This window comes from Acomys russatus, chromosome 9, assembly GCF_903995435.1.
Source record: "Acomys russatus chromosome 9, mAcoRus1.1, whole genome shotgun sequence".
In the NCBI taxonomy this organism is placed as follows: domain Eukaryota; kingdom Metazoa; phylum Chordata; class Mammalia; order Rodentia; family Muridae; genus Acomys; species Acomys russatus.
Genome location: NC_067145.1, coordinates 152,157 through 176,318, shown reverse-complemented (window position 1 = coordinate 176,318; position 24,162 = coordinate 152,157). Strand labels below are relative to the sequence as shown.

Sequence of the window (24,162 nt, the reverse complement as noted above, 5' to 3'; positions counted from 1 at the left end):
GGATGTGTGAAAAGAAAGGCAGGGACAAATATCTGGCAAATTAATGGGAGACCAAAACCCGAGGATATGCCTTGCAGGTTAAGAGTTCTGTTTGTGCAGCTAAGAGAGTTAAAATGAAGTTCCTGATTGTCCTGTGTCTTAAGGAAACCCAATGGACAAAAAAAAAACAAAACCCCCAAAACAAAAATGAAAACGAAGAAAAAACAAAACAAAAAAGCTATGTCCTATGATGAGACCAAATCTAACTTGAAACCTTGCAAGTTAAGTTGTAACTAAGATTAAGTTCCTCACATTGGCACAGGAGACAGCTTCCTGAACAGAACACCAACAGAGAAGGTACTCAGATCAACAAATAAGAAATGGGACATTGGGCTGGAGAGATATCTCAGTGGTTAGAGCACTGGCTGCTCTTCTAGAGGTCCTGAGTTCAAGACCCAGAACCTACATGGCAGCTAACGACTGTCTGGAACTGGATCTGACACTCTCCAGACATACATGCAGGCAAGACACAAATGCAAATAAATAAATAAATTGTATATTTTTTATAAAAAAAGAAAGAAATGGGAAGTCATTAAACTGGAAGCTTCTGCAAGGCAAAAGACACCATCAATAAGACAAAACAGCAGCCTACACAAGGGAAAAAGATTGCTACTGACTCAACATCTGGCAGAGGGATAATTTCCAAAATTTATAAATAACTCAAGATGTTAGACATCAACCAACAAAATAATGCAATTTTAAAAATGGGGTAAAGATCTAAACAGAGAATTCGCAACAGCAGAATCTCAAAGGGCTAAGAACCACTCAGAGAAATGTTCAACATCCTTAACCATCAGGGAAAATGCAACATCCTTAACCATCAGATGGCATTCTGAGATGCCATCTCACTTAAGGACCTGAGGAAGAACAGTCGGTCTCTTAACCTCTGCGCCATCTCTCCAGCCCTGCATTATTTTTCTTTAAGGAATGAATTGAATATAATCATGAAGAAAGAAGAAAATCAACTACAAGCCGACTACCACAGTTGTTCATTTACTACACATAGTTAAAAAAAAAAAAAAAAAAAAGAGTTATGGTGCATGGGCTGCCAATGCTTCCCACAGAGGAAATAGACTACTGTGTAATAAAACTGGATGAGCATCAATGAACCTTCTTATGGAGATGGCTTCAAATGTGGCAAACAATACACTGGGCAAAATGTCCTTGTTTTGGCTACAGACAGAATTCTACCTAACAATGGGCAAGCTTGGATGCAGGCAGAGTCGATGGCCAAAGTCTGCCAAGACAGGGTGAGCAAGTTTCCAATAGTTCCTGCCTCACAAATATGTATGTCAGATATACTGGGACTGAAGGCTGAAGAAAACACTGCACCATTATAGAGAGTTTTGGGTGACTATTCAGGTAGCAAACGGCCTCTGTCCTTTTTTTCCCCCCCATTTTGGAAGCTGCTAACCAGCCCTTCTTGTTTACTAAGGCAATTAATTTTATTCCTTCTGAAGCCTCTGATGTGGATGAATAACAGATAGTTTAGTTTTACAATGAAACATAGTTGTTTAGGGGATAAGATGTTTTTAGGTCTGCATAGATGTTTTAAGTTGATAGAGATGAGCTATGATAGATATTGATTTACACTCAGAATTTTAGACTCACCAAGATAAGAAATATGTTTTCTTCAAGGTTGCCAAATACAAATAACCAAAACACTATGAATGTAACATTAATATAATCCCTGACTGTTTTATGGTTCTTCTTGCTGTATGTAGTTTATTTTATATATGTGTAATAATATAAATGTGTATGTAAAAGAATAAAAAAAATATAAAAATATCCCCACCAGTACAACAAAGGAAAAAGTTTTAGTTTCTTTGTTTTTTTGTTTTTTCTGTTTCACACGTGGATAGTGCAAGAAACTTGAAAAACCATTTAGGTTTCTGCTGTTACCCTTGGCTGTATCCCAGAGGCTGATGGTAAGATCCCATTGCTGAAGCCAACATGCTCTTCAGAAATAGGACTAAGAGAATTCAAGTTGGATCTGTCCTGTGAGTCTCCTTTATAAAGACAAGCCTTCATTCATAGCACTGCATGGTTTTAGGCAGGCTTGTAATGTAGGGAAGCAACCAGTAGGATTCCACAGCTGTACCTATAAACTATAGCAGTAACTAGCACGGCAAGATAGTATTAAGAGTTCCATAGTGGCACGCATACCTTGGTTGTAACTAACATCTGTCTAACTGAACATGAGGCCCAATCAGTAAAATAAAAAATGTGTCTGGTACTAGAACCCTCGCTAAGTACCCCAGATCATTGAGTTCATAGATCTTTGAGAAAAAACTACTACACTCACTTTAATAAACCACTGTTAAGGTTATTATTATTATTATTATTATTATTATTTATTTTATTATTATTATTCAACTGTGTTTATTTCTCAGTTTCTTTCTTAACCTGCCTATCACACAAATAATTGAGACTTTATTACATTATTTAAGAAATAAGGTTCACTGCACAAGAACTGAGCAGTTATTAATCTATTTTTAACCCACTAAGCTAATTTGGTTTCCTCCCAAAGTACATTCTAGAGATACTTGCACTTTGTAGCTTTTCTGCTCCGGTACCACTCTCTGCATGTCTACTGCACTTTTCCCATGGCTGAATCCCCTACTTCCTCCTCTAATTCCTCCTCCCCTGGCTAGCAGGAAATCCAGGCCTATTCTCTCTCCTGATCAGTGATTGGCTGTAAGATACCTGCAGACAACTGGGGAGCAGTGTTTACATAACATTGAGTCTGAAGATTCTCAGAACAAGGGTTGCAACCAGAAATGGGGGTTACAGAAATCAGCATGTGTATTACACAACAACCTCACACCTACAAACCACCATAATTCTTTTTTTGGTGTGTGGTTTGCCAGACAGGATATCTTTGTGTAGCCTTTGCTGTCCTGGACTTGTTTCATAGACCAGGCTGGCCTTGAACTCACAGTGATCCACCTGCTTCTGCCTCCTCACCCAAGTGCTGGCATTACAGGCATGCACCACTGTGCCCCCATAATTACCCCCATAATTCTTAACTGCATCCTGATTTATATGCTTCTACAAACAGATAATTGTAGCCCCTGCGCTCATTATGGATGCTCATTTAAATGTGACAATTGGTCAAAATAGAGTAACAACTTATTGTGCAATAACCAGGACCAATGCATATATTTACCATACAATTTCTGTACCTAAGACTCAGGCAACATAAAGAAAGGGGGCTACAAACACTGGAGGAGACAGAGGACCAAGAAGCATACTGAGAGATTTTGTCTCCTAGAACTAGCAAAGAGGAGTCATCTTTGATTCTTCGAAACTATAGATGCCCAAACCAGACAATATCAACACAGAGCCTAAAATGGAAGGGAAGGGGATCACACAGAGCCCCCATGAGAAAAAGAAAGAAAGGCAACTAGAAAAAGGTCAAGAGAGGAAGCATTAGACTCTTCTAGGGAGGAGCCCCAAAGTTGGTTACCCAATTCAAGTGGCCATATCTGACCTTCATATACATAAATCAACAGTAAATGGGCTCATCAGGCTGTGCTTATATAATCATGGACTTAGGTAATAAAAAGAAATATAAAATTATGAATTTGGGAGGGAGGGGGAATTGGGTAAATGAAAAGAATGAATGGAGGAAAGGAAAAATGGCTTAATGTATGTAATATATATAATCATAGACATATCATGTTATAATTATATCTGGTATATAATTATAAAAATTTTAATTATATGCCATGAAAGTGAAATATGGAATTAAGAACTAGGAATATTATGACAGTATTTTAAGCAGAGCTTGATGAAAGTAGATTTCAAAGCAATTTTCACTGGTATAATGTGGAAAGATGAATGTAGGTATAGAAAGCAATCTGTAATACTGTTTAAAAAGTATTAAAAACAGCGCCGGGAGTGGTGGTGCACGCCTTTAATTCCAGACTCGGAAGGCAGAGGCAGGCAGATCGCTGTGAGTTCGAGGCCAGCCTGGTCTACAAAGTGAGTCCAGGATGACCAAGGCTACACAGAGAAACCCTGTCTCGAAAAACCAAAAAAAAAAAAAAAAAAAAAAAAAAAAGTATTACAAACATAGTGCACAAAGTAGCTATTTAACAGAATGTAAAAACTGAGTAAAATGACCACATTTCCCTGTGAGTCCTGTCCAGGAGATGGTTCTGGAGGGGCTAGGGTTGAACTGAGCCCTCAGAAGCAGCGCTCTGGAGGTGAGAGTTTCTGAGAATCAAGGGGTCCATCTGGTTTCTTTGAGTTCCTTAAGAGCAGACCCAGCATCAAGGATTTCTGACAGTTAGTTTGGCAGAGAGCCAGGAGTTTTCAGTGCTGCCGCCACTGAACTTATTAATTTCATTCTGAGCAGCAAAGGTGTCCAGAAGAATGCACCGTCCCTGCTGGGGAAGGGTGTTGCAATACTTAATCCTCAGTCGATTCCTTTAGGTTCCATGGGTATCTGATGCCAATTACAGGGAGGAAAACTCCTTTGGCCACTTACCAAGGTCTCAGACAGTCAGATACGTTGATCCTGGAAGCAGGTTATCAGAGCTGGGGGGTGCTTAGCACTGGGCACTCCAGGCCTTACCTGATTCACATCAGACATGAGCTGACATCATCCTCCAGACACGCTTGACTAGGCCAGCTTATGCCTTCCAGAGTCAGTGGGACTACAGTAGGCCCTCAGGCAAATGGCTAGTCACAGAGGATGAGAACCGGGACATGGCTTCTGGGCCCCAGCTTGAGAACATCTGCTCCTCTTTTTCAGACCTCCACTGGTTTGCTAGCCTTTCCTCTTTTTCAAGCCTCCACTTTGGATTTAGTGTGGCTTCTCTAGGCTGGCCCTGTGCCATTCGACTATGCAAGTTATTTACACACAGACTACCCAAGGAACACCGTCCCCACCTCACTTCACTCAGCAGGAACAGCAAATGAGCAAAGTAGGGAAACTGACACTTCATACACAGAGTAATGAAATGCATAAAACCCTATACAATTACATCAATAATGATTCCAACAGCATTTGGAGTAGTCATTATGCCTACTTCTCTGTTGACTGTTTTGACCCCAGTTTGTCAACCCAGCTTTTCTGAAGTCACAGGAGTCTGTACCTTCAGGGTGTCTTCATGCCCAACTTCATTTTCCAGAGTGCATCTGAGAGGCTGATGGGTGGTATCTTGGGCTTCATGTGGGTCTTCTATTGAGGGGAGTAGGGCCTCCTTCTGGCATGGACTCTCTTGCTAGCTCTTTGATTACTTCACCCTGGCAGGACTGTCTTACCAGGTCACAGGGGAAGAGGGTGTGCTCAGTCCTGATGCGACACGATGAACTGGGATGCGTGAGGAGGGGTGTTTCCCTTATATATGAGGAATGGGGAGCAGTGAGGGGGGAGTGAGTGAGTGTGGGACTGGGTGATGAGGAGGGATGGGGCTACTCCAAGGATGCCAAGTGAAAGAATGATAAAGAGATCAGGTAATGCTCAGACTGAGGATGTGCATGGCATTGTGGTGCACTGCTGCCTGCCATAGGGAGGACATTGACCCTTGAGAAGCCTATGCTCTGGCCATAGGGCAGGGACCTTGGGATTATGACTTGGAGAATCAGGAATTCTCCCTGGCAACTGTTTGTATAGTGAATGTGTAGGTGACACGTAACTCAAGCTGCTCTGCTTATTATTGTAGACCCGGTGTACCAGTCCATTAGCCCCAGTTGTGAAGACTGACCACCTGGGGTTCAGGGAAAATGGAGGATGATGGACAGATACAGGCGCCAGTTGCTTGGATTTTCCTATGAAGAGATAAGCCCAAGGCCAAGAGAGACAAAACAAATCTCAACCACACTTCCAACCTATTTACACTGTAAGCAAGGGAGTGGTTTAAGGAAGTTTGGGAAAGTGGGGAAGGCCTTCTGTTGGACCATTGAGGTCATGCACCAGGCCTTCAGCTGATTTAGAGTGGGAGGGTGGAGGGACAGAGGAGAAGGGGGAAGCTCTAGAAAGATCTAGATTGTGGCATGAACCTCTTATAACTAGGCCAGAATTCCCTGGCCATGTTCCAAATTTCCATGTAAGTACCTGAAGGAATTCTTACCAGCAATGGGAAGTGTAAAAAAGTGCAGTAAAATCACTGACTTAGACCACTTTGTGGGTAGAAAGAAACGGTGGATTTGGGAAAAGAAACTGTTGGATATCTCTCTGCATGACAGAGAACTGTAACTGGTTGTAAAATCCATGTCAGTTTTAGGTTGACAGATTCGAGGGAGAGGAAGGGTACCATTCAGGATAGTGTGTGAGTTAGCATGGGGAATTTGATCTGTTGCAGGCTGTTTGGTCTCATCAGGCACTAGATACATGTTGTGGTACATAAAGAATGGAGTGAATTTTCTAGTAAAAAAAGAAATCCACTCCAGAGATTTCTGAAGAAGGCCAGGTTGGGTTTCTGTTTCTGTTTATCCAGCAGCGGTCCTGCTGTTTCCCTGTAGGAGGCTCTCCAGCAGTATCCAGTAGGACTTTCTTGGCAGCACTGTCATTTATGGGTTCCCTTTGAGGCTTACAAAGAGCAGATGTCAGGACTCGAAGGAAGAAGGAAGTCCAAAAAATGATGGCATTTAGGATTGCTCAGCAATTTCTTTAGCTACTTGAATAAAGTTCACCATTTCTATCAAATTATAATAAGAGAGTTTAAGCCATAATTCAGTGTATCTAGCAAAAAAGTATATTTAAAAAAGACTTTTTGGGAGTTGGGGAAAACTCTTAATATGTTTGACAGGGTTTAATATGTTGACTTAGGATTGGCATACTTTATTGCTTGTTTTTATTTTCAGTTCAAGGATAATTCATATATCAGAATCAAGACTGCTGTCAAATGCTTATCTGCAGGCATCAGTGGTAGTGCTAGGATGGTTTTATGTTAGCTGACAGCAGGCCACACATAATATTGCATAGATAAACAGTTCCTAAGTGGTGAGGAAGATTCAGTTTCACACTTGTTATCGACGGTGTATTATAGATGCTTGCACGGCCACACCATCTTTTGGAATAGAGATTATGCTCTTTACTTTATTGTCTTTTGAGCTTTGGACATATTTTCTCTCCCCCATGTTTTACCTACAGTTGGTTTTAATGTGCTATTTTATTCATTTAAGCTTTTAGTGGCATAATATATACAAAAATGTTTGAAATGAATGAAGAGACAACAAACTCATGAATAATTGGTAGGACCATATGAAAGTATTTGGAGGGAACAAAAAGAGGGAAGTGTGAGTACAGTATAATTTCAAAACTAAATTCTTCAAAAAATACAAATATTTGAATTCATTTTATTGAGACATGAACACATCACACCACAGACCTCCAGCTCAGCACAGGCTTTGCATGGGAAACATGGCTTCTGCCTTCAGACCAGAATTGGAGGACTAGTTTATTGTGTGTACTACAGAGGAAAATAGGGCTGGCAGTCAGCTTCTAGAATCACCATTATGAAAAAGGGCCTGAATTTTTGTCAGGGTGAATAAATTTATGGTTTCCCAGCATGCATTAATTCATGTTATGTGAATGAAGACAGACCAGATTGGTGAGCGTACACTTTGAGAAGGTAAGCTTGAGCCAACTGCTGTTGAATTTATAATTAGGGACTGTCCTATGTGTAATTCTGGTGGATGTAACTAAGTCTGCTCAAAATTTGAGACACGGTCCATTGGCTGGAGCTGTGTGTCAGTCCACAGAGCTCAGCAGCTCACATTGCACATAGAGGTAAGTCAAACAGTGTCTTAACAATGCCATTATCTCTACCAGGGAATGGCTTGTTATTTTTCAAAATCAGCATAGCTGACTGATCTTTTACTTTTTTCTTTCTTCTTTAAAAAAGATTTGTTTATTTATTTATTCATTTATTTATTTATTTATTATAGTGTTCTGCCTGCATGTTAGCTTGCATGTCAGTAGAGGGCACCAGATATCAATATAGATGGTTGTGAGCCACCATTTGGTTGCTGGGAATTGAACTGAGGACCTTTGGAAGAGCAGACAGGGCTCTTAACCACTGAGCCATCTCTCCAGTCCCTTTCTTTCTTTCTTTCTTTCTTTCTTTCTTTCTTTCTTTCTTTCTTTCTTATTTCCTTTCTTTTCTTTCTTTTTCTTTTTCTTTTTCTTTCTTTTTTTTTTTTTTTTTGTTATTTGATACAAGGTGTCTGTGTAGCAGCTGCAGCTGCCTTGGAACTTGCTATTTAGTCCAGGCCCTGGCCTTCTCTTTTTCAAAGTCAGTATGGCTATGCATTTTATCAATTATCTTTTTCAAAAGTCAATATTTGGTTTTGTTCTTTAAATTTGATTTTCTTAAATGCATCACAAGTCTAATTTCTTTCTTTGTTTTCTTTTTTCTTTTTCTTTTTGGTTTTTCGAGACAAAGTTTCTCTGTGTAGCCTTGGCTGTCCTAGACTCACTTGATGACTAAGCTGGCCTCAAACTCACAAAGATCCACTTGCCTCTGCCTCCCAAGTGCTGGGATTAAAGGCATGCACCACCATGCCCGGCCCAACTCTAATTTCTTATGTGTTTTTATTTCCCAATGTTTCCAGGTCATTAAGAATTTCTTTTTTTTTTTTTTTCCTCAAGTGCTATTATTTTTATTTCTATATAGAACAATGTCTTCTATATCCTGGGTTGCCTCATGCTAACTACCAGTAATTGGTAATTGTTTTGTTGTTGTTGTTGTTTTGGTTTTTTCTTTTTTAAATATTTAATTATTTATTATGTATACAGTGCTCTGCCTGCATGTATGCCTCCACACAAGAAGAGGGCATTATATCACATTATAAATGGTTATGAGCCACCATGTGGTTGCTGGGAATTGAACTCAGGACCTGTGGAAGAGCAGCTAGTGCTCTTAACTGCTGAGCCATCTCTCCAGCCCTTGGTCATTGTTTTAAACACCCAACCTGCCTCTGCTGCCCCGTGTTGGGAAGACAGTCCTGCAACTTCTTCCAGGGTGGGCCTTGACAGGTCACTGAGACAGAAAAGTAGTCTAGTGAGTGAGTGTTTTCCAACCTCTCTGGCTTTTATTGAGGACTTAGTGAGTTCACTGACCAATATTGAAACGTTTGTAGTCACAGCACAGAAAGGGATGGGCAGCAAAGAAAGAGAAGGCTTTCTTGTTTTGCCAGTAGTTGACATTAGCATTGTGTAGTGAAGTAATCCATTTTAGACCATCAGTACATTTCCTGAATAGCCATTTTTCTGGTGTATACACCAGGCAATCAATAATCTGGACAAAGAACTAAACTTATCATGAAAGAAAGATACTGTAGTTAAACTAGTTCAAATAACTACAATCCAAGCAGTTGGGTAATGTGAGGGATTATCTTTGTGTGTGTGTGTGTGTGTGAAGATTTATTTATTTACTATGTATACAGTGTTCTCCCTGCATGTGTGCCTGCCTGAAGAGGGCACCAGATCTCATTATAGATGGTTGTGAGCCACCAGGTGGTTGATGGGAATTGAACTCACAACCTCTGGAAGAGCAGACAGTGCTCTTAACCTCTGAGCCATCTCTCCAGCCCCATGAGGGATTATCTTAATTATATCTTTAGAAGTTAGAAAACCCTTCTTTAGGCTGGATCTTTTGAGGTGATAAGATCCTTTTTTATTCTAAGGCACATTTCTGATGGCAGCCTAGATATATAAAGGACACTGAAGATGATGGCTCTATCTCTTTTTCTGCTTTCCCTATTTGTGGCAAGCAAAATTTTTTTTTCTGGCATTAGAGCCCACTTCTTTGGAATTCTGGTATATGTTGAAGACCAGCTGAGACATCCAGCCACATGATCTGAACAGCTACTGGATTCTTCAGCTTTCCATTGGTAGACAGGCAGTGTTGCACTAGTTGGCCAACAGCCTATGACCCACTCTTACAAATCCACTTTCTACATACATAGAGATTCATTCTAGCTGTTCTGTTCAGCTAGAAATCCTTTGCTAAGATAGCGGCATTTTTTGTTTGTTTGTTTCTTTTGCTTTTTATCTTCTCACAGGGTAAGATGTGCTGGCTAACAGTAGCGCTTCAACGTGTTGGTCGTCTATTTCATGCTTCCCCCTCCTCCCTGGATTGTCTCCTACCTATCAGGTGGAAATGAGCTGCAGTTCACCTGCCCCCCAGCGTGAAGTCACAGAACAAAACTCTCATTTGTTTCCTAAAATCTCTCTTTAATTGTTGATATTTTTGGCACCCTTCCACCTGTGGGACAGATTATACAATCCATTTCAAATTGAATAATGGGCTGGGCAAGCTACCCAGGTAGTCCAGGAGGAAAAGGGGGACGTGCCTACTGGGTACTGGAAAACAGAAGACTAGGCTAGTGCTCCTGAAATAAAAAATCTTTGCAGACCTGGAAAAAGTCTGTCCCTGCAATGGAAGCCTGGACCAAGAACCACACTATGCCTTGTGCTTTCAGAACACTCTAACCTTAAGGAAGGTGCTTATGTCACTCAAGATTCATTGGCCAATCAGGACCTTTTGGCCAACCCTCCAGTCGGAAGAGGAGGAGGGTTCTTCCGAGCACCGTGCTGCAGCTTCAGCGCCATAGCTGAGCAAGCTTGATTATTTCGTGTGATGTGGTCTGAGCAGAGCTCTGGCTGCTCTGAGGGGAGATCAGGCGAGTCCCAAAGTCGCGACATGGTGAGTATGTGGCGCCGCCATCCCGGTGGATCAGGTTGCTGAATAGCGCAAGCCAGTATGGTTTGTCGTTCCAGGGGACGGGTGGGCGCCAGCAGCCAGATGCAGCCACCAGTGAGGTCCCTTGTCCTAGCCACTCCATGAATGCTGCAGTGGCATCAACTACACTATGGGGGTTTCATTTACACAAAGCATTTGCAGTAGGGGTGTGAGTGTAAAAATGTCCTTGGCACGATGCCAAACTCGGAGAGGCCTAGCTAGTTTCTTTAGTATCGTCTACAAGTTCATTTGGAGTTAATTATGTAGAGGTTTTAAATGCCATCTCCTGTGTTGAGTGGCACTTTCATATAAAGTTGTGATGCAAAGGAGTAGGTGTAAAGGATTTACCAGTGCATAGGAGATAGGAAGTCACACCAAGTAGAACTTAGATACGGGATATTCTAAAACACCCCACAAATATGCAGCACGCTAACCGGGCCTGTTAGAGATTAGATGCTAGGATATACCTCTTTGCCCGCCAGGGTTGTCTAGAAATTTCTCTCCAACCCATAACCAAGGAGACCCCACCTTGATGCATACCAGCCACCAGGCCCATCTCTATGTCAAAGAGCGATCTAACAAGCTGCTGGATTGGGCATTACATGATCTCAGCCAACATTCGTGGCTGGTGTAGCATAAACTTGAAGTTTTCTTCTTGAGAAAAGCATAGTTCTGCCACATGACAACCATTTGAAAAGGAAAAACAAACAAACAAAAACACTGCTGTGTTGAGGTCTGGCCTGATCAAGCAAGGCTTTCCCTGAGGTCCTCACGTATTGAGAATGACCTAACTCCTTCTGAAACCCAGAAACATACTTGGCAGAGCCACTAATTGCCTGAGCCCAAGGCCTTGGGAGCTTTCTCCAAAGATTCTGAGGCATTCAGAATAAAACCAGGAATAAGCTTGGGGTAGCTGTAGGGCCAGGGCCTTTGAGCAGGGCTTGCTTCAGATTGTGAGACTCCATCTCTTCCCACCACAGAGAACTATGGTTATCAGTTTCAAGGCCACCGTGGTCTCGATAAGTTAGGTTCTTGATCTCCTGAGTTTCTTTTGGGCAACACTGTTTTGCTGGACTCCTCCTGAGTTTGTCCCACTGAATGATAGCATCTGCTGACTTCATAGATGCCTCCCACTTCCCTCCGGGAAGTAGTATACAAGATGCTGTTCTTCTTAAGAACATCACTTAGTATAAGATGTAGCCTGTGTCAGACCTCCCCACCCCAGGTTCCGTACTTTCTATCTTCTACTTTTCTTTCATTTGCATCCTTTTGGACCTTCCACTTAGGACCCTGTCGCTGAAGTACAGTGTGCCCTAAAACCTCCTGTTTGTGTAATCTGGGGCCTGAATCTCAAAGAGACTCAAGGATGATAGCATATATGGAAAGCAACATCCGTTCCAGGCGGCTCCTCTTTTAACATTAAGCAGAGCTGGTTGCATGCTGCTATGAGAGAGAATTTCTTTCTTAGCATTTTAGTTGTGTGTGGCGTGATTTCTTCCTGGGAAGGCATATTAATTCTAGAACAGCTATAGCTTCAGCCTTTTAGAAAATTATTTCTGAGACAAGCTATGTGGCCTCAGGTCACACTGTTCCCGGTTTATTGCTCCCTCAGAGCATTGGCACTGCTTCCCTCTTGATTAAACTTCCTAAATTCGGGCTGGAGAGATGGCTCAGTGGGTTAGAGCACCGCCTGCCCTTCCAAAGGTCCTGAGTTCAATCCCCAGCGACTACATGGTGGTTCACAGACATCTATAATGTAATGTGATGTGATGCTCTCTTCTGGCCTGAAGGTGTACATGCAGGCAGAACACTGTATACATAATAAATAAATCTTTAAAAAAACAAACAAAAAAACTTAAGTCATGTAATGAACTCTCCATTGCAGTATCAGGAAATAGGGTTGCCTGTGGAGTAGGGCTTTGGCCTTCAGGCCAGAACAGAAGAAAGAACTGACTGTGACACTGCAGGTGCAACAGGGTGGACAATAGCTTACAGACTAACGTGTAAGGGAGTCAGCCGCTGGCATCACCATTATGAAGAGAGAACTGATTGAAGCAGGGTGAAGGATTTTCTAGTTAACCAGCAGGTAATAATTCAAGCATGTGAATGGACACAGATCAGATTAGAGGATCTACAATTTAAAGAGGTAGGTTGAGTCAGTGAATTTGAATTTCCAGTTAAGGGACTGTTATCTAATGCACTGGAGAGATGAACAACACTGTTGACATAGTTAAAGCAGATGAAAAATTTGTGACATCTCGTTGGCTGTTAGCTGACGGTGTCAGGCTACAGATCTCAGGAGCTGACATGGAACATAGTGTGTTGATCATTTGTTTCTGTTTAGATCAATATATTCTGTAGCTCAGGCTTGCCCCATGCTATTTACTTGAGAATTGTTATTGTCACCGAATCCTGCCTCTGCTGCTCAGTGCCTGGAAAACAGACCTGTAACTCTTTCCAGCCTGGGCCATGACTGGTCAGTGAGAAAGGGGAAAAAAAGCCAATCAGTGAATGCCCCCTGACTTCCCTGGCTTTTGGGGGGAATTTACAAATAAAGAAGATCCTGTGTAAGAATTGAGTTCCAGGTCAACTTTGAAGCTGATGTAGTCACAGCACAGACGAGGATGGGGAGGACGAAAGTGAGAGCTTTCCTGCTTTGACAGTAGTTGGCATTGGCAATGAGTAGTCAGGTAATCAATTTTAGGCCATCAGTAAAGTCCAACCTAGCCTTTTTTCTTTCTTTCGTTTTATTTTTATTTATTTTTTTGATTCATAGACCAGGGCACTCAAGAATCTGGATAAGGGCCAGGGCGTGGTGGCACACACCTTTAATTCCAGCACTCTGGAGGCAGTGGCAGGCGGATCTCTGTGAGTTCAAGGCCAGCCTGGTCTACAAAGTGAGTTCAGGACAGTCAAGGCTACACAGAGAAACCCTGTCTTGAAAAACAAACAAACAAACAAACAAAAAGGATCTGGATAAGGAATTAAACTTATTCATTGAAACAAATTATTGTAGTTACAGTAGTTTGACCAACACAGAAGATCTTGACAAAATGGTGTGGCTGTGCCTAATGGGAATGTTATTTATTTATTTATTTATTTATGTCTGAAAATGCACAACCTGAGAGAAAAAGCGTGAGTAATACTTGGTGTTCTCTCATACGTATGTCTAGTCCCTGGAGAATAATGGACCATAAAACCTTTTCCAACAATTTAAAATAATGTTTGTGATTATAATTAAATCATTTCACCTTCTCATTTCTTCCTGCTGTTAAGTCTCAAACCCTAGGACAAATGGCTGCGGTGCCCATTTAACAAATCAGAGCAGAGCTGGCTCCCAGCATCCCTGAGTCCTTACCCGTTACAGGGTGATGAGTGGGTGACATACCCACCCTTTAGCCCAGGGTTTGGGCTGTTTTTCCCGAGTTGCCCTTCCTTGTGTAATTCAACCATTTTGATTACCTTTTCATCTCTCCATCCCCTTCTTCCCTCTCCTCACATGGCCCAAGGCCTTGTCCACTCTGGACTCTCTGCGATGTCCCAGCTTGTGGAAATGCTCTGTCTACTTCCTTCCTCCCTCCCTTTCTTTTTTTTTTTTTTTAAGACAGGGTCTCTCTGTGTAGCCTTGGCTGTCCTGCACTCGGTTTGTAGACCAGGTTGGCATCAAACTCACAGTGATCCGCCTGCCTCTGCCTCCTGAGTGTTGGGATTAAAGGCGTGCGCCACCACACCTGGCCGCTCTTTCTGTTTTCTACTCCACCATAACTAGAAGCAGTCGTGTCCTTTCCATTTTTTTTTTCACCCCTCTGCTATTTACCACTCATTGCTTTTAAATTCATTGCCACATTTTTGCTTCAGTTGTTATGGTTTGAATTTGATTGCAGTTTCTTTGCAGGATTTCCCAGCTAGGAGCTAGAGATGGTCACACTGGGTGTTGACAGCATAACAGAGAGTGCCCATGGAGGATCCTGTGTGTCTTGTAAGACGAACGGGTGTTGGGTGCAGAAGCTGATTGGTTGCCCACAACTTATTGTTTTCCCAGGAAGTGCAGTTTCATTTTCTGAGAAATTGAAACTCGGGCCTTGTTGGCCTGAGGTTGATTCTGAAGGCTGTCTTGGAGTCAGGCTGGCTACCGAAAATTTGTCCTCCTCATTTGTTCTCTTCCAGTACTCGGGCCAGTTGTACAATTGTGTCTGGGGTAACAGATAGTGGATAGATCCGTAGAAAGCCTACTGAGTCTTCTGGCAGGGGTGGCATTTGGTTGGGTGAGCAGGCTGTGTGTGTCACATTGGGGCCGGGACACAGTGACGAGGCAAGAAAGGAAAAGCCACTGGATATGGTCTGTGGGACACACAGGAGGTATGGAGAAGGGGAGAGAAAACTGGCCCTGGTAATCTGTTCCAGGCCTAAGGGTGACTGTGAGAAATGGGCCTGGGGTGACAGATAGGTGGGTACATCTTTGGCCACACTGTCTAGTCTTCTGGAAGGCATGGCCTGTGGTTGTACAGGCATCCTATCTGGTCCCATACCCAACATCTTAATTCTGAGCCATCAGGTTCCCAGGAATAATTAATTTACTTCTTTATTTAGATTTTTGGTGTTGTTAACCTGCTAAAGGCATTCATTCATAATAAAACGTACTATGTGGGCTGGGCATGTCACTCAGGAAGTATTATTCTTAGGGATGACCTGAGTTCAGATATCAACAACCATTTCTGGAGGCTTATAACCACCTGCTACTCCGGATACCAGGAATCTCACACCCTCCCCTCTGATGTGTCACCTGTACATACATGGAAGACATTCTCTCCCACAAATGCAAACATATACATAAAATGGGGATAAACTTGTTTTCAAACATATTTACGACTTATAAAGCAATTAATTCAAAATAAGCTACTTTAGCTGTATAATACATATCATACACCATGTCTTTAAAAAAAAATCTGTTTTCTTGCATTTGGATTTCCACAGTTTTCATTTCCATACTTTTATGCCTATTTCATGCATACTTACATCCTATCATCCATTATAGGAAACAAAATGTTTTCTAAATGATTGTAACAGATGTCCTTTTCTTTATCATAAGAGAATGAGATACTTTTAGCAGTCGAAACTATTTTCTCCAATGTAGAAGCATCATTATTTTATTTTGTTTTTTTGGGGTGGGGGGTGGAGTTTGAGACAGAGTCTCTCTGTGTTAGCCTTGGCTGTCCTGGACTCACTTTGTAGACCAGGATGGCCTCAAACTCACATCATAATGGTTTAAGTGAATCTCTCCAATTTTTCTGGAATAACCCTCCATTTCCAATCTATTTTCTAATATTGGCAAAGGAGTGAAACAGAGTACACAAGATGAGTGCTGGCCAGTGATTTCTTTGACTTTGACTTTGACTATAATCTTGTAGTTCTTGTTTAAAGGAATTATATGTCAGTCTTTCTTTAATTTGTGATTCCATCTATATTGTGTGATTTTTATTAATTATAATCTAATTATATTTTTCTCTGGAAAATGATAAACTTTTATCTATTTGTCTTCTGAATATTTACTATATTTAGCTATGAGTTCTTTGAGTTTTTGTTAGTTGGGGGCTTGCTGAGGAGAAACTGTTTTAGCTTTCTCTTCTTGTTCCTCACCTCATTAAAACGAGGATTGCCTCTACTCATCTCTTGGCAAAACTGTGTTTATCAGCTGTTGCAATCAAATGTATTTGGGATTTTGCTACTTACATGATTCATATGCATAACATACTGGTTTTGGGTTTTTTTAACTTTCTAATATATTATTGACTCTATGTCTTAAATTAGCTTCAGTTGTCAACATTTCAGAACCTCCAGTCATCCAAAGGAGCCACAGTTGAGGGCATGCCCTCATCAGAATGCCTGACCACTATGTCTGGGAGTGACTGTGTTGATTAATAATTGGTATGAAAGGCTCTTCCACGGAGGGTGACAGTATCCCTCAGCACATGGGTCGGGGCTGGATAAGAGAGCTAGCTGAGCATAAGACAGTGGCAAAGCAAGCACACAAGCCAGGAAACAGTGTTTGCACGTCGATTTTTTTTTCTCTTCATTTTCTTGGAGCTTGACTTTCTATCTTAAACTCCCAAAATGGTGGACTGTGACCTGGCAGGACTAAACACGTACAGCTGTCCATTCCCTGAGATACTTTTGGCTAGAGGATTCAATCACAGAAGCAGAGCAGTAAGTTAGAACAAAAAATTGCATGCAAAAAGTGATTTTAGTTTTGGACAAAACCTGGGAATGTTCTCTTTTGGAGGAATGTGGAAAATATCAGACTTTAGATGATAGAAAGCTGTATACAGAGCTTAATCATCTATTCTGATAGAACTTGGAAGATCAGAGTGTTGAGAGTAATACAGACAGAAGTTGAGATCATTGGATGTCAGTGGAAAATGAGCTCCATGAAATACTTAGCTAGAGGTTATTTGCCCAAAATCTTTTTTTTTATTTTTTATTCTGCCTATGCCCTGAGAAATTAAGGGCAGAATTAAAACATAATGGGCTGATTTCTTAGATGCAATATTGAATCTGTTGGATGCTTATTAGTAGTGGCTCTTTCAGGACTATAGTGGGGAAAAAAAAGCAACAAGAGAGACAGAAAGAAATGCAAAGTCTGTGCTGTGTAGAGAAAAACAGCACTGGATAGCTTTAGATAGCAATCAAATACTTAAAAAGAGGCAGGAATTTTCAAAGAGATTATCACCATTCAAGGGAAGGCCCTTGTTCTGGATTTGAAGCCTAAGAAAATGCCCCCGTAAGAGTAACACTCCCTCCTGCTAAGCCTTCAATTAATGGAAGGAGAAGGCAAAGTGATTCCTAGTCCTAGTCAGGAACTTCACAGAACACCTGCTGCAACTGTGTTCCGAACATGGCAGGGTTCATCCCAATTTAGAAGTCATACTTGGCAGGTGCACTTACGCTGTTCTGGTTCTGGAAACAAGAATGTTGCAAAACTTAAGGTGATGGATTTTTCCTCTGTGGTGTCAGTTCAACACCATTTCAGCTGCCATCTGTTTAGCAGAGTCGTAGCTCCAGTGAGACTATTTGTGAGTATATTACGTGAAGCTGTGAGAATGAGGTCTTAGTTGAGTTGGGCTTTGAGACCACAAGATTTTGAGATTCCTAAGCTATGAGACACCTACCATGGAGAGCTGCATATAGTGAGAGGAAGTAAGCAAACCAAGAGATGTGTGAGAAGTTTCAGAGATAGGGCCATCTAAACCCTTTGAAACTGAAACCCTGTGTGTCTCAGATAGAGCTACAAGATTTGGTATTGGCCCTTCTGGGTTTCTTGCCTTACATAATCTTTATTGGAATGTGATGTGGTATTCTTTGTCATTGTGTGCTGGAGAGATAAAACTTGTTTGTTATTTTGTTTGTTTGTTTTTTCGAGACAGGGTTTCTCTGTGTAGCCTTGGCTGTCCTGGACTCACTCTATAGAACAGGTTGGCCTCAAACTCACAGCGATCTGCCTCCCTCTGCCTCCCGAGTGCTGGGATTAAAGGTGTGCGCCACCACGTCTGGCTGTTTGTTTGTTTTTGTTGTTGTTTTCTGAGACAAGGTTTTCCTGTGTAGCCTTGGTTGTCCTGGACTGACTTTGTACACCAGGCTGTCCTTGAACTCACAGAGATCCACCCACCTCTGCTTCCTGAGTGCTGGGATTAAAGGCATGTGCCACCACGCCCAGCTGTTAGTTTGTTTTGTTTTGTTTTTTTGAGTTTATAAAATATGACAGTTAAGAGATTGCCTTGAGTGTCAGAAGAGACTTTGGGCATTTGAGCATTTTACGAGCTGTTTCAGAGTATGAGGATCATTGAAGTTAGACTAAATGCATTTTCATCATGGGTAGACCATGAGCTTACAGTGATGGGTTTCACAATGTAGGTGATTGCATCAAATATCTTCCAGATAGAATTTATGTCTTTCAGCACTTGTCTCTTCCTTGTGGCTCTCTGGATAGGACTTATGGAAGTTTTTATTTATTATTTTTTTTTTAGGAGGAACCTTTCTAGATTCCTTATTGGGGATGGGATTGAGTGTCTGTGGACTCAACCTATTTCCTGTTCTTTGTGTGTACTGTGTTGTGGTTGAAACCTATCAGTCACCTTCCTTCTCATGCTGTCATGCCTTCACCATTATAGACTCCATTGCTAAATAACTTAAGATAGAATAGAGACAATTGCTATTCAATGCTAAGCTATTTTGCTAGCGTGATGCTTTTTTTGAAAGGATTTTTAAAATTAACATATAACGTATTTAATAAAAAATAATATCCATTCTGGCTCTCCTCCATTGCAAGGGTAAGACAGATAGGGAGGGGCTGGTAATGCCCACTCTTATCTGGACAAGTGCAGCCTCCAAGATCCCCCCTCTGTGCCTTGCTTTCCAGCAGGCTCTGGTCTCCAGACAGGTGATTTCAAAGTTACACATGCTTTATGCCCTCCCTTGTGATTCCCCATCCCCACCAGATGTACAGCATTCAGGGGCCACTTGGCCAAGCCCCTTCCTTTTCCTTATTTTAGCACCCTTCATTCATATTAGAGAAAAGACTGGGCTGGAGAGATGTCTCAGTGGTTAAGAGTGCTGACTTTTCTTCCAGAGGTCCTGAGTTCAATTCCTAACAACCACATGGTGACAAACAATCATCTATAATGAGATCTGGTGCCCTCTTCTGGTGAGCAGGTGTACATGCAGGCAGATCACTGTATACATAATAAATAAATAAATCTTTTAAAAAAAAAGAAGGAAGGAATTGGGGGCAGAGAATAGTCTCTGCTGGCCAGGGGGAAGAGATTAAAAAGGGTAGTGATGGGCCAGGGTCATAAAGAAGGAGGGCACTCAGGTCCCCTCACTGCAGCCAGTCACTATGGAATGAATCCTCCACAGAGGGGTCAGGCAGCAGGGTACAGGGTCACTCAGCATGGCCAGTCCTTCCAGGCCCAGGGGTTCCATGCACAGCTCATCTTCCAGCCTCAGTCCCAGCTCCAACTCAGATGCTGACACCTCAAAGCCAAGTACGCCAGCTAGGGCTGCTGCAGTCTCCTAGAGAAAGCCAGGAAGGAGTCTCCTGTGAGTATGACATTAGGTCCGAGCCATGGCGAGAACAGTGGGGCAAGTTCTGGTGGTTGAGGACATGAAGGTCCTGGGGGTCACTCACTGATCCCCCCACTCCCTAAAAATCCAGACCCTTCAGAAAGTGGGAGGATGAAGTACCAGGCTGTTGATGGACTCTCTGTGTTGAAGTGCTCCAGATTCCCCAAGCTGAAGTCACTTTATTGCCCAGTGGTAAGGCTATTGTTGCCCAGTCCACTGGACCAGGTGGGTACAGTGCTCCATAATGTGGCTACCTGCCTGGAGGCTGTCTACCTGAGGGCTGCACTAGCATGCCTGAGAGGGCAATTGCTGCAGAGACTTTGGGGTGGGTGGATGGGTGGGTATAACTAGACTTGTGGGCCCTATATAGGTATAGGGGCAATCACTGGTCGGTAGAGACAGTTTACTGGTATCCAAGGGGATGGCCTGAGTGATGGAAGACAAGGTGGGTGACGCTGTTGGCGAAAACTGCTTAGGCAGCGGCTGTTGGGACCTTCCGGTGTCGGCTGTGCCCATGGGCAAGCTCAGGGCAATGGTGGGGAGAGGTCCCCAGGAGTAGAAGCTCTGTAAGGGGGAGGGGCCGCGCAGGACAGGAGATGAAATGGATGAAGAGGAAGAGGAGGAAAGGGCAGGGTCACTAAGTGGACTGGTGGCCCAAGGAGGGTGGTGGGCAGTGCATGGTTGGGCCAAGGAGGAGACAGGCAGTGATTGGTGACTGTGGGAGCCCTGGAGCTGGGGTTGAACACTGCTTAGGGAGCCGGAGGTTGGGATTGCTGAGGGAGGACTGCAGGGATGGGTGGCTAAGAGGTGAGAGAAGTCCTGTTACATCATAGCTGGGGCCCAAGCCCAGATCACTGATGCCCAAATGGGTCATAGTGTGGGTGAAATTGCAGGTACTGTTGCCCCCATACAGGCTCCAGTAGACTGTCTCCTCAGGATCCAGGGGAGTGGGCAATGGAGGGGGGAAAGTGCAAGTTGGTGAGGTCAGGTAGGGGGCTCCCAGGGTTCATGGCAGGTAAGAGGACAGGCACATTGGCAGGCTGGTCAGGAGATGGAAAAATATTGGTTCCAGGGACTTCACATGATCGAGGCCGAGAGGAAGATGAAGACAGCTTCTTAGCATCCCAAGGTTTCAGCAAATGCTTGCCATCTACCAAGTTCTTCTCAATAGCAGGGACTTTAGCATCCATCTCGCCATCCAGAAAACCTCCTCGGCGCCTGGGCAGGACTCTGGCAGGTGTGGGGCAGGGATAAGTGTCTTGGAGGTTGGCGTTCATCACACTGTGTGAAGCGCCGTCAGAGCTCGTCCTGGTAAGTAAGTGCAGATGGCAGTCAACACAACTTCCGCTTCTCAGCTGGGAAGTTTGCCCCAGGGCACCATCCTTTGCCAGCCAGACCATGGGGGAGGAGCTAAGTAGGCAGGGCTATGGGGAGAACCTGTCAATGTGGTGGGGTTATTGGAGGAGTGGGGACACCATTCTGCGGGGATCTCATTGGTACCCGTTCCACCAACCCATGTGCCGAGTGCTCTGAGATGAATCCAGAGGTGAATGGAGGGGTCTCTGGAACTCTGCCAGTCCACAGCCAGTCTGCTTGACATTGGGCAGAGAACCACTATAATGGCATCTCCTTTGTGTAAGCTGGTTTTGGGCTGGAACCCGTGTGGAGCCGTGTCACCATCACCTCCTCGAAGGCGCGTCTCCTCGGCCTGACGCTGCCCCTGCAATGCCATCTTCCCCCTAAACTTACATAATTGGATGCTGAGGATGTGGCAGAGCTGCCCTGTTCACTCCTGACGTTGCCATCTATCTTACCTCTGTGTCCCTCCTCGCCACCTTCCCAGTTCCAGCCACTGCCTCCGCCGCAGGCCCGGTCCGGCTCCTCCAGCCTTAGCAGCCACCGCCGATGTTTTTTATTTTTATTTTGTTGGTTTTGGTTTGAAGTCAAGTTTCTTCCATAACAACTGAGTGTCCTGAAATTAGGATGTAGACCAGGCAGGCCTCGATCATAGAAGTCCAATTGACTCTGTTCCAGAGTGCTTGCCTTTAGTGTGAGCCAACATGCCTGGCTTTTTTGTTTCTATATTTGATATGGGCCTGGAATGTAGGATTTGTAATTGCCAAGCATATGCTGTTGTGCTGTCTTCATCAAAATCCACATCCACAAATTTTGAAAGTTGGCAAAGTATATTCTATTTTTCAGGATGGGCATGTATTCAATGACATTAATACTAACTGAGGCTTCTGAGTTGTTGCATTACAGTTGCATGACATTCTTCGTACCTGTGTGTTTGGTTTTGATTTTTTTTTTATGAATATGTGTATTTTACCTGTATGCCATGAATATGCACCTTGTGTGTACCTGGTTCTCGCGGTCATCAGAAGATGGCCTCAGAACTCCTGAACTTAGAGTAAAGGCTAGTTGTGAGCTCCCAAGTAAGCAATGACAAGTTAGCCTAATTCTTTGCAAGACCAGGAAGAGCCTTTCACTACTGAGCTTTTTCTCCTGTCCTGTGTTGCTTATTTATAATCAACATTTACATTGCTAATGTTTTCATCTGTGGGTTTGCAGCGGTTTAAACATGCATTCCTATTCATTAAGATCTTATTAATGTTACAGTTTAAATAGAGCCACTTCAGGTTTGTGGAAGATGAATACAGAACTGGAGTGAATGTAAAATTCTTTGTAGGACCTTCAGTAAAAACCCTGAGTCCTTTGTATCTTCCTGGTTCCTTTGATTTATTTTTGCAAGGGAGATAGGGTATTAATATGTCCCCCCAGGGGGGTGCTGGAGAGATGGCTCAGAGGTTGAGAGCACTGACTGCTCTTCCAGAGGTCCTGAGTTCAATTCCCAGCAACCACATGGTGCCTCACAATCATGTATGATGTGGTCTGATGCCCTCTTCTGGCCTGCGGGAGTCCATACAGGCAGAGCACTGTACACGTAATAATGAGTAAATTAATGTTAAAAAAAAATATGTCCCCCTGGGCATCCTGGATCATGTTGCTTATATCAGACTGTGATCCAGGTCGATGATATACACCTGCCTCTGCCTCCTGTGTGCTGGGATTAAAAGCAGGAGCCAATACACCAAGTTTGCCCATTATTTTTTGTAGTTGGTAATTGCTCATATGCTTTCTCTGATGTGTGCTCAGTACTGTTTGGGTGTTTGTCTGTCTCTTTATGTCTGTTATTTGTCATTTCTCTTGCAAGGCTATACCCTCCTCAAAGTGTCCAGAAATGAATGAGCTGCACCTCATTATTCAGTTTCCTTTTAAAATGACTTAATGATTACATTAGAACTTTTGTATCAAGAAATATATTAGGGAAGTACTGGAATTATATGAATATATTGTCAATGAAGTATACATTTATAGTGTTGCCACTGTAATGCTTTCTGTTGGACACATGGATCATATATTTTAGGATGCAGTGACCTACGATGATGTGCATGTGAACTTCACTCGGGAAGAGTGGGCTTTGCTGGATCCTTCCCAGAAGAGTCTCTACAGAGATGTGATGCTGGAGACCTACAAGAACCTGTCTGCTATAGGTAAGACAATAAATTTCCTTTCACTTTTTAAAACAAGGGACAAATCTTTTGTAGTAGTAGTAGTTGTGGTTGTTATTGATGCTCTTCTGTAATTTCAATTGAGAATAAAGAATGAGGTAAGCAAATTAGGCACAGCTGTAAGGTTCACTGATGATAGTAACTTAAGTTTACCTAATTACCAATAATATCCATTTTCTGGTACATATTTTAGGCTACAAGTGGGAACACCATAATATTGAAGAACATTGTCAAAATTCTAGAAGACATGGGAGGTAATTTTCATGTGATTGCTCATTCTTATATGCCTCTGAAAAAATTTTAATTTTCCCAGAAGTTTTAATATAAAGCAACAGTATAAAAATACATTGCTTTAAGTGTATTATTGATTGTTAAATTCTCACAAATCTATTTGCCTCAATGTTAGGTATATGACTTGTGTTTGCAATGCAGTCCCTTGTGAAAAAACAAGGAAAAGTGCCTTAACAGATATTATTATTTGAATCATAGCCACATTACAGGTACTCTGTAGAAATACAAATTTTTTTTAGTCTCATACCACTCAGATATTGTACAATGTGTACATTGAATAGGAGATAAGTATTTGTCCAAAGCCTTTTAATAAACAAATATTCCATAGCAAATCTGGTGTTGTGTATACTCTTACACTAACATTGCTAAATTTAGTGAGAGGGGCAGTTTATGGGACTCAAAAATGTTGGGGAGAAACCTTAATCCCTATACCACATGTCTAT

General features: G+C 42.5%; 1 protein-coding gene and 2 pseudogenes across 1 annotated transcript; 2 read left to right on the top strand and 1 right to left on the bottom strand.

Moving 5' to 3' along the window:
* Positions 1-24,162, top strand: part of LOC127193706 (zinc finger protein 431-like) — an 82,726-nt pseudogene that overhangs the window by 56,202 nt on the left and 2,362 nt on the right.
* LOC127193700 (CREB-regulated transcription coactivator 2-like) lies at positions 19,612-21,661 on the bottom strand (annotated as a pseudogene).
* LOC127193696 (zinc finger protein 431-like) lies at positions 22,195-23,686 on the top strand. The gene is made up of 3 exons (XM_051150905.1): positions 22,195-22,266; positions 23,284-23,410; positions 23,622-23,686. The coding sequence occupies exons 1-3, from the start codon at positions 22,195-22,197 to the stop codon at positions 23,684-23,686; spliced, it is 264 nt and encodes an 87-aa protein (XP_051006862.1).